This window comes from Ambystoma mexicanum, chromosome 2q (genome assembly GCF_040938575.1).
Source record: "Ambystoma mexicanum isolate Mex_15411 chromosome 2q, UKY_AmexF1_1, whole genome shotgun sequence".
Taxonomy (NCBI): domain Eukaryota; kingdom Metazoa; phylum Chordata; class Amphibia; order Caudata; family Ambystomatidae; genus Ambystoma; species Ambystoma mexicanum.
Window position 1 is genome coordinate 536,730,830 of NC_090924.1, and position 14,588 is coordinate 536,745,417.

The 14,588-nt window shown below is 43.1% G+C and overlaps 1 protein-coding gene across 1 annotated transcript in view; it reads left to right on the forward strand.

Annotated features, from left to right (window-relative positions):
• UQCRC2 (ubiquinol-cytochrome c reductase core protein 2) overlaps positions 1-14,588 on the forward strand; it is a 666,108-nt gene that overhangs the window by 434,277 nt on the left and 217,243 nt on the right. Inside the window, exon 9 of the mRNA XM_069647677.1 lies at positions 12,035-12,130. Within this exon, the coding sequence (XP_069503778.1) occupies positions 12,035-12,130 (96 nt within the window). The remainder of the gene's footprint in view (positions 1-12,034; positions 12,131-14,588) is intronic.

A 14,588-nucleotide genomic window follows, 5' to 3' on the forward strand; every position in this document is an offset into this window, starting at 1 on the left:
TTTGAATTCACATGCTTTGCATAGTCCGTAATCTAGTTGCTGGTCTAGAGTATTAGAATATGTTTAAAACTTAACATAGACCCTCCTATAATGGGAGCAATTTATGTGTTGCTGCTACCCACAATGCTCCAAAAAGTGTATGACTTCCTCAGATTGTTTTTTTTATCTTCATCTGTTATGGGGAGCAGAAGTGGAAAAAGCAAACTGACATCTAAACTTTTCTTTATGCAGGCAAAAGTTAAGTGTCAGGCCTGGGGTGACGGGTCCTTAAAGAATGTGTGATAGTTTTGATGTTTACAACACATCATTTCTATATTTCTTGCTGAAATGATGTACAAAAGTTGCACTTTTTGTATTACAAAACTATTGAGTTCTGTTACATTTTTGTAATATTAGGCAATACATACATAGTAAATGCATATTAAGTTGTTTACTTAAATGATTGTGTACCAGATGCACATAAGCACTATTGCATATTTTTTATGTATTGGTGTAATTTATACTTGCAGATACTACATTAGTAAAAGTATAGTACTTATGTCCTAGGATACGTATTCATTTTGAAAGATTGTATTACATGTACTTTTGTCTGTATGCAAATATGAACATGCTCATTGTGTGTATTTTACACATCTGTACATTTGTCACATGAATCATTAGGTACCACATGCACATAAGCACCATTATGTATTTTTTAAACAAAAATTTGAAATGTTTTTGTGTAATTTATAGTAACAAATACTACAGTAGTATTAGAATTGCAGTTCTAAAGTCCTAGAATACATATTTTGTATTTATTTAAGTATTTTTATTGCATTTTTTAAACAGCGACATTCGGACCAAACATGTCCGTGACAATAAGTGATACGTTCCATTGCTATGTGTGTCCATATCCTTTGTAGCCAATCGATCAGTGTTGGTGAGGTTCTCTGTTTCCACTTCTGGGCGATGGCCAGCCAAGCCACTATTAGCAGGCCCATGAGGTTCCGCTTCTGTGTCCTAGTCATGGTTTTGTCTCTGGGATCCCAGAGGCCACATAGCCACACCTCATCCCCCAAGTCCCATGCCCCGGCAAATATTGATTTCTATTTAGTTTTGACGTCTGTCCAGAATTGCTGTATAGCCGGGCAGTCCAACCAGATGTCTCCAATTCCCCTCGGCCCGCATTCTCTCCAGCACTTGTTAGGGGTGTATTTGTATATTGTGTGCAACCTTTCTGTGGTGTAGTTCATTGTAAGAGGATCTTTGTCCACATCTCCCTTCTCTGTACGGCCCGCGTCAGTTTGGGGATTGCCCTCCATAAATGTTCCCAATTGCGTTTTGGAACTCCAACACCCCCCTCCTCACCCCTCCCTCCCTCCCTGCGAGAGTAGTTTCCCACTTTCGAGTGGATTGTCCCCTCCAACATATTCCTCATTTTAGATGTATTCTATCCAGCTTTGCTGCTCTTCGGCAATTTATTCGGCAGAGGGCGCTGTGCGTCGATGTCGAGTCGATGGTCCCTCGAAGGCCCCCGTCGAGGGTGACACCATCGGGTATATAAGTAGCACAGTCTGGGCAGTATTGTCATTTTTATTGCAGTGATCCGGCCCCACCAAGATGTTGATAGGGGGTTCCACCTCTCCATGTCCTTCTTGATTTTACCTAGTTATTGGGTATAGTTCTCTTCATATAATTTGTCTATGCGGCTGGTCAGATTGACTCCCAGGTACTTGACTCCGTTAGCAGCCACCCTCATTTGGAGAGCCATTGTTTGCCTCTCGATAGCCTCTGTGTCCCGCCAGTATGAGAATTTCCGACTTCTGTCTGTTTATTTGTAGCCCTAAGAAAGTTCTGTAGGTTTCTGTCTCCTGAAGGAGGATCGGCAGGGACTTCACCGGGTCTCCCAGGGCCACCAACATATCTTCAGCATATGCTATTTTGTGAGAGGCCCTCCCCATGTCGATGCTTTTTTAGATCTGCTTTGTCCCTTATTCGCGTCAGGACGGGTTCAAGGAATATTGTGTACAGGAGCGGCGTGAGGGGACACCCCTGTTTAGTCACCCTTTCTATCCTGACCTTTTCTAGAGCGTTTACTGCAATCCTTGTGCTGGGCGTGCTGTAATTTGCCATTATCATGTTTATGTAGTTTTTCCCCCATGCCCATCTTCCCCAAGATGCAAAATACGCAGTCAAATGCTTTTTCCGCGTCTATCACCAATAGAACTGCAGATGTGTGTGTAATTACCACTTTCTCGATCAGGTGTGTTATTCTCCCGATATTGTCGTGGGTCTGTCTATTGGGGATGAAGCCCGATTGGTCCAGGTGATCAGTTTCGGGAGCACCCTCGAGAGGCGGTTGGTGAGTATTTTGGTAAACAGCTTTGCATCTAAGTTTATTAGCGCAATCAGATGGTGGGAGCTGGGAAGTGTCGGGTCTTTCCCTTGTTTTGGCAACACCACTTTCTTGGCCTCGTTCATAGATTGTGTGATGGTGCCCTTTTCTTTAAACGTATTGAAGAGTTCAGTGAGGATGGGGGCTTGACTGTCTTTATATAATTTGTAGAACTGTGCAGTATAGCAGTCCGGGCCTGGGGCTTTGTTGTTGGGAAGGTCCCGGATTGCCCTGATTACTTAGTCTTCTGTGATTGGGCTGTCTAGTTGTAGTTTCTCCTCCTTCGAGTTCCTTGTGAGTGAGATCCCGTTCAGATATGCATCTTGCGCCGCCTCATAGGGACTGTCCGAGGTGTATAGGCGTTGATAGAAGTCCCTCAAGATGTTCCAGATTTCCGTTGTCTGTGACTTTGGCCTTGCTCATCCTTCAGTGCTTTAACTGCCTGTTTCTGTTGCTTCCCTTTTAACTGCCTGGCCAGGAGTCTGTAGGCTTTATTTGCTCTTATGTAATCCCAGTGTTTCAGGTGCGGGTGGTCTCCAACGGCCCCTGGATATGCCTGAAGGCTCTTTAACTTCGAAGAATGGTTTTTGCCTTCCAGTTCCTCTTCCCACTGGCGATTCTGTCTGTCTCTTTGTGCTTCAAGTGCAATGAAATGCCCCTCTGGCCACTGCTTTGAAGGAAACCCATAAGGTTGCCCTTGACACCTCCGGGGAGTTGTTTCTTGCAAAGTATTATATTATGTGTTCTTTAATTGTGTTTCCAGTGAAAGGGTCCAGTAGTATCTCCGCTGGGAGTTTGCAACTCCACAAAGCCGTGCGACGGCGAGCCAGGTGGATGTCCGCCCAGAGTGGGGCGTGATCCGAGAGGGAAGTTGCTCCTATCTTTGTGATCGACCTTCCCGAGGAGACCCAGAGGTAGTCAATTCTGGATCTGGAGTTGTGGATGTGCGCGAAGTGTGTAAACCCCTGGGTCTGACCCTGAACTCCTCTCCAAACGTCTTCCAATGCTAGATTTACCATTTCTAGTCTTGGGGCCTTCGATGGTGCTCCCTGGCCCGGTAGCCTGAAACTAGAGTGATCTAGATTAGGTCCCAGGCGATGTTGAGGTCCCCACCCGCCCCCAGGACACCTTCCGTTTTAGCAAAGGTTTCGAATTTGTCCAGGCAGTCCCCAATAAAGCCATACTGGCCCGTGTTCGGGCATAGATAGTTGCCAGTGTTAGGGGGGTACCCATCGATATGCATGTTTAGGAATAGGATCCTCCCCTGTTTATCTGCTTGGATGTCCTGGATTTGTGGGTGTATGGATTTATGAAATGTGATCAAGACGCCCACTCTTCGCTGCCTCGTTGGACTGGTAGATTTGACTGTAACCTTTTAGCCGGAGCCTCCTGCTGTCCTGCCTATTTTATATGGTTTCCTGGTGCATTATATCACTCCCTTGTTGTAGAAAAGTGCTCCACCTTCTTCCTTTTTACTGGGGAATTCCATGGACATTGTAGGTCAACATTTTTAGGCCATTCTTTCATGTTGTGGGCTGCAGTTGGACGTTTGTATGCTGGCTGTGTTTCCTTCCTTCTCGAACGCCCCCCCCACCCCAACTTCCCCCTTGTCCCCAATCTTCGCAACCCCCAACTTGCGTAGCACCCCTCCTCCCCCCCACCCATAACTGCCTGAGGGTGGCCCTGGGACCTATGACCTCTCAGGCGTAGAGCCCTACGGGCCATGCCCTCAGGGATAACTTTGTGGGAGTACTAAACCCCTCCTCTGCCACCCCCCCGGTCGTCTGATTGTGTATTCGAGCACCTGTAGATCCGGACCATTGTATGGAATTGTCGTGGGTCCGGTGCGGGCAATTTCTTTTTGCTTGGACGTCTGGGAATGTCTGTTGATCGGCTTCCATTCCCATGGGGATCTTTGCGCAGAGGGCCCCTCCCCACGGCTTCCCTGGTGGTCTCCTTCTGGTTCCTGAATGCCCAACAGGTGCATGACCCCTTCGCAAGTCGTTATTCTTTGCTGTTCTCCTTCCCATGAGAGGAGAAGGCCGAATGGAAAGGTCCACTTGTACCTGATGTGTTTGGCTGCCAATTCTCTCGTGACTGAGCCCATTTCACGCCGTTTCTGCGAAGTCGCCTGGGCCAGATCTTGGTAGTGTTGTATGTTCACTCCGTTCGTTCTGATATGGTCCATTGTCCGTGCTTTCCGTAGGATCTCTTCCTTTTGCGTGTAGGCCGAAAGGGCCACCAGAACATCACGAGGTAGGGAGCCTGGTTCACCTGTTCTCTGTGGTCCTAATCTATGGATTTTATCAATTGGGACGTCCGTATCCTCTTCTGACGCCAGGATGTCTCTGAAGACTTGTTGTTCCGCTTCTTTCAGCTCTTTGTCTTTTTTTATCCTGATATTTGACCTCCGGGAGCGGTTTTCTAAGTCCTTGCATTGCAATTCGAGGTTGTGGGCCAAACGGACCAGATGTTCCTGGGTCTCAGCGCTTTGCTGCATTTCTTCCTCCAAGTTTTGCACTTTTTTCTCCATGGTATCCGTTTTCCCCCAGGTTCGCCACTTCTACTTTTAGCTCTTCTACCGCTGTTTTTATTTCGCTTTTCACTGTTTCAAATTAGGTGTTCATAGAGGCCATAGATTGGGCCTGGAATTCCCCAAATCATGCTTTCATTTCCTCCTCCGTGGCCATTGCTGCGTTGGTGGTATCAGTCAGTCCTAAGGGGTCGCTCACTTTTCGTCCTCACCTTTACCTGTGTTGGGGGGGGGGTCTGTTCCCCAGTATTGTGCTAGGCTTGGTTCCTGCCTTGGTTGAGGGGTCTGCGCTGCCGTTGGCTGTTTCCCCCTTGTCTTTGACATGTATGCCTTCCTTGTGGGATCCGCTAGCTTCTTGGGGGACTCTGCGGGGCCACTTTTGTTTTGACAGCTGTGGGTGTGTAAGTGGCCTGCTTGTTTTGCTGGTAGGATGGCTGGTGATGTGGGCATAGCTGTCCCGACGGGGTCTTGCTAATTGGTCGTGCCTGCGTTATCTAAATCACCACTATTTGTTAATTCCAGCCACCCAGGTTTGAGTTCTGGGTTCTGGCTCCCATATTGGTGAGTATTAGGGAGCAGGATGGTCTATCTGCTTTCCTTCCTTGGTTTCGTGGCCAGCTCTCGGCCGGTTTTCTTGGGGCCTTGATTGCTTGCTGTCCTTAGGAGATGCAGAAGTTGAGCCTACCTTCCTGGCACTTGGCCTCAGGGCTTCGGCCACTTGGGCAGTTTTTGCAGCCTGTGTTTGGTGGGAGGGCCATGTCTTTGGGTCCCAACGGCTCTAGGTTGCCCCTCCTGCTGCTTTGTTCCCTGGCCGTTGTCGGGGTAGCTGATAGGCCTCAAACGTTTAGTATCTGCCGGGTTGTGCGCGTCCATTCTCATCCTCACCCCCCTGGATTTGAGTCTATGTATATGCGGGTCTCCCACCGCGCGGAACTCCTCACCTCGAATTCTGTCGGGGTCCTCTCCTCCCTGTGTCCATGCAGAGGGAGGTCCGGTCTCCTCTTTCTCTCCCCGATGCCGGGTGTTGAGCCGGGGGGGGGTGCAGTCTTGTTTGTTCCCTCCGGCGGCCCGGCTGTCTGTGTTCTTATTCCGCTGCTCCAGATAGCCACACGAAGACAGTGCGTGTCCGCCTGACTTATTGGCCCGCTGCTGGTCATGGAGTGTGAGGCGGGGGGTGGGGCTGGCGTAGCATGGTTCAGCTGGCCCCGTTGGACCCAGTGCTGGTCCAACCGCAGCCTGCAAAGGAGAAGGGGGATCCGGGGGGGTTTCCTTCTGGTGCGCTGGCTTTGGTGTGGCTCTGCTGCACCCCCTTGTTGGTATGCTCACCGGTTCCGCGGGCCTGTGCTGCTGTAACTCCCTTCTGGTGCGCTTTATCGGTGTGGCTCCGCTTCGCCCCCACCTGCTGGTATGCTCACCGGCACCACGGGGCAGTGCCTCCGCGTCTTCATTGCGATGCGCTGGCTGTCGTGTGGGCCCTCTTCACCTCCATCTGCTGATGCACCACCAGGGCTGCGAGTAAATTGTGAGAGATGCTCCTGCGCGCTGGTCCTTCGTGTACCGGCTGCTTCTACAGGGGTCTCTGCTTCCGTCTTCATGAGGGGTTGCGGCGAGCTCAGCAGATGGGCCCGCCAGTCACGGTCGGCAGATGAGGCCCACCCCCCACTCTGCCCGCAGTAGTTTGCCCCTGCAAGGCGCCAAAAGTCTCTCACCGACCCTGCGCTCTGGGAGTTTCCGTGCTCTTCTGCCACTAGACGGATGAGTTGTTTCTGGTCTAAGAATCCGCTTTATTATTGCTCTTTATTGTCGCGAATCGGGAGGGGAGACGGAGCTCCGCTCACGCACATCTTCCCCCCTCACAGCCGCCATCTTGGAATCCATATTTTGTATTTTAAGGGTTTTGTTACATATAAGCAAACACAAATGTTTTGCATATTTTGTAAATTATGCTCTATTAAAGATGCAATTGTGTTGTATACATAGTGTAAATGTGGTTACTTATGTACCAATGCCAACATATCCATTTTCTGTTGATAAATTATTAATTTCATGTATTTTGCTCATAATTTGTTAAAATACGTATTTATAAAATGTATTTCATTTTGTAACTTTATAACATGATACACGTTTTAATGTATTAAAGTAACTACCTCCAAATAATATTTTTATATTAAACACTAATATAAAATACTTCCACTTATACATTTTTTTAAGATGAATACATTTTTTTTAAAGTAAATAAAACGTTATCAGTACAAAGATAATTTTGCCAACAATGTTGCAAGCTGTAAGTAATAAATTAAAGGCAACCTTAAATAAACCCTCTTTAAAGTTGATTTTTTTCCATGTTATTTTAGTCAAATTCTTTGCTGCGCCATAGGTTTTGCAGAAGGAGGAAGACATGTTAGTGTTTATTTTAAAATGTATATCAAAATTAAAGCCAATAGTGACATATTTTTGTTTTGTTAAAACAATTTGTATTGGCTTACAAAGTGCACATGTTTTTTAAAATCTATTTTTATATATTAAACTGAAAGTATTTACTAATCGTGATTAAAATGCTCTAGAACCTCTAATGTGAAGTGAAACCATTCTTCAGCCAATTGCATTTACTTAAAAGCGTGGCTTTTAATACAAGGAGATGTTATGTGAACTTTTACTTACTGCCTTTTAAATGCATTTTATCCTCTGAAATGGTTCCTTATATGTAACACATTCTAAGGAATGTGATGTTTGTTGTATTTTAGCTACATGTTCAATAGTTAGTTTTAAGTGTTAAAGTTTTCTATGTGAAGTTTTTTTACGTAATAAATTATACTTATTTTAAAACCGTTTTATTTTTTTTATATGTATTTTTATATAAGCTAAATGTTATGGTTTGAAATGTACATTTTTAAATGTTCATATTATAATGGGAAATTTTACATACACCATGTTTTATTTTCCCTAATAACTGTGCTTGCATTTGCTTAATAAAATGTGTTTATTGTAAACACCTATTTACATTCATTTGTAAGGTGCACCTAAATCTGTTATCAGTTACTAAACTATTGTAGTATGCATTTACAATCATGCATACATTCTTGTGAAATATTTGTATGCTAAGAAATGTATGCATATATACTATTTGTATGTTGACTATGCACATATATTTACTATCAAAATATGAAACTTAAATGTGTACATGCTAGAAGTATTACAATTTGCAAGTTGTGTACATAGTTACAAGCTTACAGAAAGCTTAAACATTTTGTTAGTATTTTGTCAAAATTGTTTAAAGTGTACACCGCATTTTAATAAAGTGTAAACACAAATACATACTACATTCACTCATGAATATAAAGTGTGAAAACAATCAATTTGCCAACTTGCCTTGTGGTTGTGTTTTTTTTGGACAGTTTGATCTATTTTCTAATGTGCAGTAATAGAAAAATTTACGTATTTAAATTAATTTTGGAGTCAATATTAATGACTGTTTTCTTTGTCTAATATGTTCATGCGAACTATACAATGCTTTTGGTGCTGGTGGTTTGCCCACATAACAGCACTTGCGTTTAATGAAAAATAGGTGTGGCTGTGTGTTTTTGAATGTTGAATTAGTTGGCTTTTTCAGAACTGGTGTGCTTATTTTTTCGTTATTTTTCATTAAATAGCATATGCCCTGTCACACAGTACGTCTGTTCATGTAGCGGCAAGGGTATTGTTTACAGCATGCTTGCACAGTTATCTTTGCTCGTGCGCATTCGGATAAACAAGTGCAGCAGACTACGATTTAGTTAACAATAGCAATTTGTGTGTTAATTAAGCAGTATAGGCGTAGTTTACAATGCACTGCCATAATTGTATGAATGTAAGTTCAATTTAAAATGAGTTCAACTTGTTTTAAATACCGTAAATATATGCTGCCATATTAATTTTAAAGTACGTACATTTTAAAATTAGTTTTGGTTGTGTTTTCAACAGTAAATCGGTGTAGCTCATGGCGTAAGTGGAAATGTTTTAGAATAAAGCTGACATATTTATTACGGTTGTACATTTACTTATGAATGTAAGTACCTGCTGGAAGTTCATGCTGGTGTGTTGTGTTAAAGGTAACTCCATATTAATGTGGCCGTAAATAAGTAAATTGAACTTTAAAACACATTGAATGATGTACACAGTGAACCTAACGTTGCAGTTTCTTTAAAAACGAACCAACACATTGAATGATGTACACAGTGAACCGAACGTTGCAGTTTCTTTAAAAACGAACCAACACATTGAATGATGTACACAGTGAACCGAACGTTGCAGTTTCTTTAAAAACGAAACCAGAGTAATTGTTACAAAAGGGTTTTTGAAAACCTGGTAGTTTAACTTTTAGCTTGTACCACATAATTTGTACAGTATATCTGTTCGTGTTTTACATAATAAATAGTGGGAATGTATATTCCATAATTGGGAATTATTTTATTTTTTAAATCCAGAGAAAGAACGTGTTTTTTATTGGACATTCGTGGATCATTTGATTTGAAAACTAGAATGAGTGCTTAAAGTAGTAGGATTAGAGTATGTCGATGTTCAATGGCAAAGATATCACAGTGGCAAATTGAGGAAATTATTGCAAAAGTTATTCATTATAATGCATGTGGTTAAATCCCTGATGTTATATTCTTGGCGGCAATGCCTTGGGGTACATGAAAAAAGCAGAATTAGGCCAAAAACATAAAGTGACTTAACTTTAGTAGGTTTGTTCCCAAGAAGCAAAATTGTGTTTTCATGACAGCTGCACGTAAAAGTTGGAAGCCGGGAAATGCAAATAATCATAAAATGCATTGTGCTATAATGACTGTAAATAGATATAATTCACAATTTTTCTTTCAACATGGGCTATATTGCATATTTCACCACAACATAAAAAGTAACAATTCAAGCATTTCTAAAGTTGACTTTTCATTTAAACAATGCAAGGAATAGTTTATTTTTATGTAACATATTGAAGGCATTGGTCAAGTAATACGGTAATGCGTATATAATCCCTTATGTGTACAACATGTTTCTAAGCACTTGCTAGATTTGCGTACGCTTTTCTTTTTTAAAATGGAAGTGTGGTTGCATGCTTTTTGTGTTCAACGCAGTACATTTGTATAATTGCATTCGCTGTTAAAATTGTGGCCTGACTGTTCGTGCTTTTAAAGTTGAAAATGTAACTCCTATTGAGTGTGCATTAATACATTAATACGTCATATATTGCATTAATGTTTATGTATGATTAAATCCTTCTGTAATCAATATAATTGCTAAGTTTTAGCGCTTTTCCCATCGTTGCAATTATGCAGTTGGTTTATTTCCTTACTCTTCCTCTAGTTTGTATGGGTGTGTATCATGTAGGCAGTTGTTGCTTCTGCCAGAATATTTGTTTTGTAGTGTTATAATATGCAGTGTATGTTTATGTTTATGCGTACACAATTTGTTATAAAAGTACAATCTTTATTGTGCATATGTAACATAGAGCTATATTTTTAATTGTTAAAATCTCACAATTGCCTAAGCCTATTTTTTTTTCAGTGCCCAAATTCCTGATGTGATCTAGATGCATGCTGAAAATTTAAAAAATCGAAGGGGACAATTTCGTGATGTTTGGGATGAAAAACATATTTTCTTTTCCTATGGGGAAATCCCATGTTAACATCTGTTCAAAACCCAAAGTAAAACATGTTTTAACTATGAAGCAGTTAATGAAAAATTCTGAATTTGCAAGTAGGCCACCCGGTCCATGATTTTTTTTTTTTTAGAAGGAACGGTACGGTGGTGATGTGCCTATAGTTTGTGGGTATATTTGGATCAAGGGTTTTTTTATTTATTTATTTTGGTTTTTTTTTTATAGGAGGGGCGTCACCCAGGTTTCCTTGAGGTTATTAGGCACCTGGTTGGACGAGAAAGAAGAATTTATCAAGGTGGTGATGAAGGGGACTAGGTTTTGTGCTCCTTCCTTGATGATGGAGGCTGGGCAAATGTCCCCCTGACAATGAGAGGGTTTTAGACTTAATATGATATCCTCTACTTCCTTTGGTGTTACTTGCGAAAAAGTGAAGGCAGTACAGTTACGTAGATTTTTCGCACGGGCGGGCAAGGAGTGGGAGCCATTTGGGAGACTAGCCTTTTTGGATTCAATCTTTTTTGTAGTAGGGTGATGTCTGCAAGGGCTTGCTGAAGTTTAGTACACCATTCTGCATCTTTGGTACAGTCCTGAGGGGGAGGTGCTGAGGATTCTAGCTCTTAGGATACTGAAGAGCTCCTTGATACTTGATTTTGTGTTGTGGATTCTGGGGTTATAGGCTTCTTTTTTTGCAGAAAGGATAGCAGCTTTGTAGGTTGCGGAGGCTGACGAGAATGCAATTTTATTGCTGTTAGTGGGCGATTTCCGCCAGGTGGATTCTGCTGATCTTTTGGCGTTTCTGAGGATTTTTAGTTCTGAAGTGAACCACTTTTTGAGGTGTGTGATGGGTTTAGCTTTTCTTAGTTTAAGCAGTGCCGCGATATCTAGCGCTGGTTTTAGTGTTGTAAAGGTCAACCAATTTGTTAGGACCCAGGCTCTTGAACTTGGACTCGTCGAGAATGTTGTTGATGAGGGGCTGCAAGCAAGCTATCAATGGTTTATATTAAAACAGTTGCTAGATGGAGAAGGAGGGGGGCTGTGGTGGCCTTAGAGGGGCAAGATCCTGGGATGGAAAACAAGATGAGGTGGCGATCCGACCAGGCTAATGGGTCGTTTTGGAGAATGGTGTTGGAACAGTGTAGGTTTGACGCCCATTCCAATGTTCGACTTTTGGAATGAGTCGGTTTAGTGACTGTTTGAAGCCCAGATGTGTGATGGAGTTTTCCACAGCTAAGGCATGAACGTCATTGGGGTCTTGAAGGCCAAGGTTGAGATCTCCTAAAAGGATAGTTTGGGATCAGAGTTTGGTGTTGGTGGATAGGAGGTTCGTGATGTCTTCCCCGAAAGCGCTACGACTTCTCCTTCTTCATTGTGTTGAACCACTACACCTCTTTCCCTACACACCTTCCAATTGGAATGCCCCAAGTTTCAGCTTCGCGCTTTGTAATAAAGTATACCATATAACACCACATTTTAACACTCTTTATTTCAGGTGTAAGTCATTCCGTACTGAAACAAGTTGGGGAACAGTTTCTGAATATCAGAAGTGGAGCTGGTGCGAGCAGTGTTGAGGCTAAATATCGTGGTGGTAAGTGAAGCTTTAAATTAATTATTTGAAGTCTCGTGGATGTTCCTCAAGCTGTAATTTTCCAAAACGTATTTGTGAATTCTTTGCTTCAGCTGCATTCCATTGGCTAAATATCTAGTGTTCTGGCTCCACACCAGTTGTGCCACTGCTTCCATGTCATCAGTGGCACTTTTACTGCAGGCATGTTCGGGCCATTAGGTGTCACCTCAGGAAAGTGTCTATTGGGGATTCTCAGTACTGCTCCTTCATTTGATGACCAAGGTTGTGGTTAGTAACATCCAGAATCCCTTCCAACTGCCACCCCAAGTCCAGGCTTGCTCCACTCAGCGTGTCCACTCTGAAATCCGTTGTAGCCAATTCTAGCCAATCTGACAATTCTTAAAGGGCCAGATGGAGTTACTTACTTCTGTGAAGAGCTTCCACTGAAGCATGCTGGAGAGTGGTCATGGAAGTGCTTTTTATACAGTAAGCGTCACCACTTTAGGGCCACTACAGTTGTGAGTGATCTTTTGCCATATACATTTTAAAAAACCACATCGCAGAAATTGGGGGCAACTCTTGGTGGAACATTTCTTCGGCTCTTAACCGCAGGGTTAGTGTTCAGATGGATTTCTTAAATCAGCCTAGTCATGGATTTTGGGAGGCAGCCCTATTATGGAGAACCGGGAGACAGAGTTTAGCCAACCCCAATCCAAGGTAAGGTAGTAGAGCAACAAGGCTTAGTCTCAGGAAGGGTGTGACAGTGGTCTAAAGCCACATGAATCCGCACAGAGCAACACCAATAATTCTAGTTAGACCGGCAAGTATAAAAATATGCATTCGTTTATTGGACCTTTTAAAATGCACAGTAAGCAAGTAAAATCGTTAGTCAAACGTTGTCACACAAACACTAATAAAACAGATATATACATTCACCCTTAGGAGATAGAATAGCATTTGATTCAATGACCAGTGAAACACATGCGTACTCAGATGTATTGTAGAAGGAACACTTCCTGATATTCCTAGAACAACTTCCCTAGCTCTTATAAAGTCTTGTGCCCAAAAGTCCCATTTTTTTTAAGTATATGCTTCACAGGTAGATTTAGGAAGAGATTGGTGATGCCAGGGATTATGATTTGCAGAGGAGACTGCCACTCATCAAGGTAAGCTAAGGCAGCTCGGGCCATCAATCTGTGGCCCCTGTACTCCATTTTAGTTTTAAACCTCCCCACTTGTTTTAGCGTGATCTCAGCCCTCAATCCCCATTTTCTTTTTCAGTTTTAAAACCACCCCAACCTGTGACACCAGCCCCATTTTCATTTTTAAACCTCCACACCCCTTTTTCGGTGCCCCTCAACCCCCATTTTATCTAAACCTCCCAAACCCACCTCCAGACCCTCCCCAGGCCTTGCTCGGTGTTGCTGAAGGTCACGTGACCCAAAAAGCATTCTTATTGGACCCTCCCTGGGCAGCCGGCAAAGGGCTGTGGATAAGGGCAATCTTCCTGTTTGCCTGGCGCCTAGCCCTGCGCTGCAGGACCCCGACCCAGGGAACCACAGAAAAGAAGGTATCAAACATTGCATCACATTGTGAGGTTTGTTGTAGTGATACATGCCGCCCCGACCAGCTTTGTTTCTGATAACTTGGGAGTTCGCAACCTCCGACACTCCAGGGTGTCCTCGGCCGTACCGAACCTAACCACCCCGAAACTGTACCGGCCTGCATTTCAGCTGCTGTTGTAGTTAGCCACCTCAAAACTGTACTAGTCTCCCTTCAACTACTGTTGAATTTAGCCACCACAAACTGTACTAGTATGCTTTCTGTCATTGAATTTAGCCATTTCAGAAGCACACTGGTTCGATTTCTGCCATTGTGGAATTAGCCACTTTAAAACTGTACTGATTTCCTTTCTACCGCTGTTAAATTTAGCCACAACTGTTACTGGTATGATTTCTACTGCTGTTGAACTTAGCCACCAAAAATGGTGCTGGCCTAATTTCTGCCAATGTTGAATTCTGCCATTTCAAAACCATACTGGTTTGCTTTCTGCTGCTGTTGAATTTAACCTCTAAAAAACTGTAGTGGCCTGCTCTCTCAGTAGAATATAACCACCTCAAAACTATACTGATCCGCTCTCTGCCACTGCCAATGTGGGACTCAAAAAATGGTGCCTGCCAGAGTTGATTTTAGCCATTTCATTTCATAATTATAATGGTATGCCTTCTGCTGCATCCCTTCCCCACCCCAACTGCGCTGGTCTGTCTTCTGCTGATGCTACATTATTTAACCACTTCAGAACTGCACTGGTCTGACTTATGATACTAGTGAATGTAACCACTCAAGAACTTTAATGGGCTGATTTCTACCGCTGTTGAATCTAACCACTCGAAAGCTGAACTAGTCAGATTTCTGCTGCTGCTGAATTTAGACACAAACTGCACTGGTCTGACCTGTGCTACTGGCGAACTTAGCCACT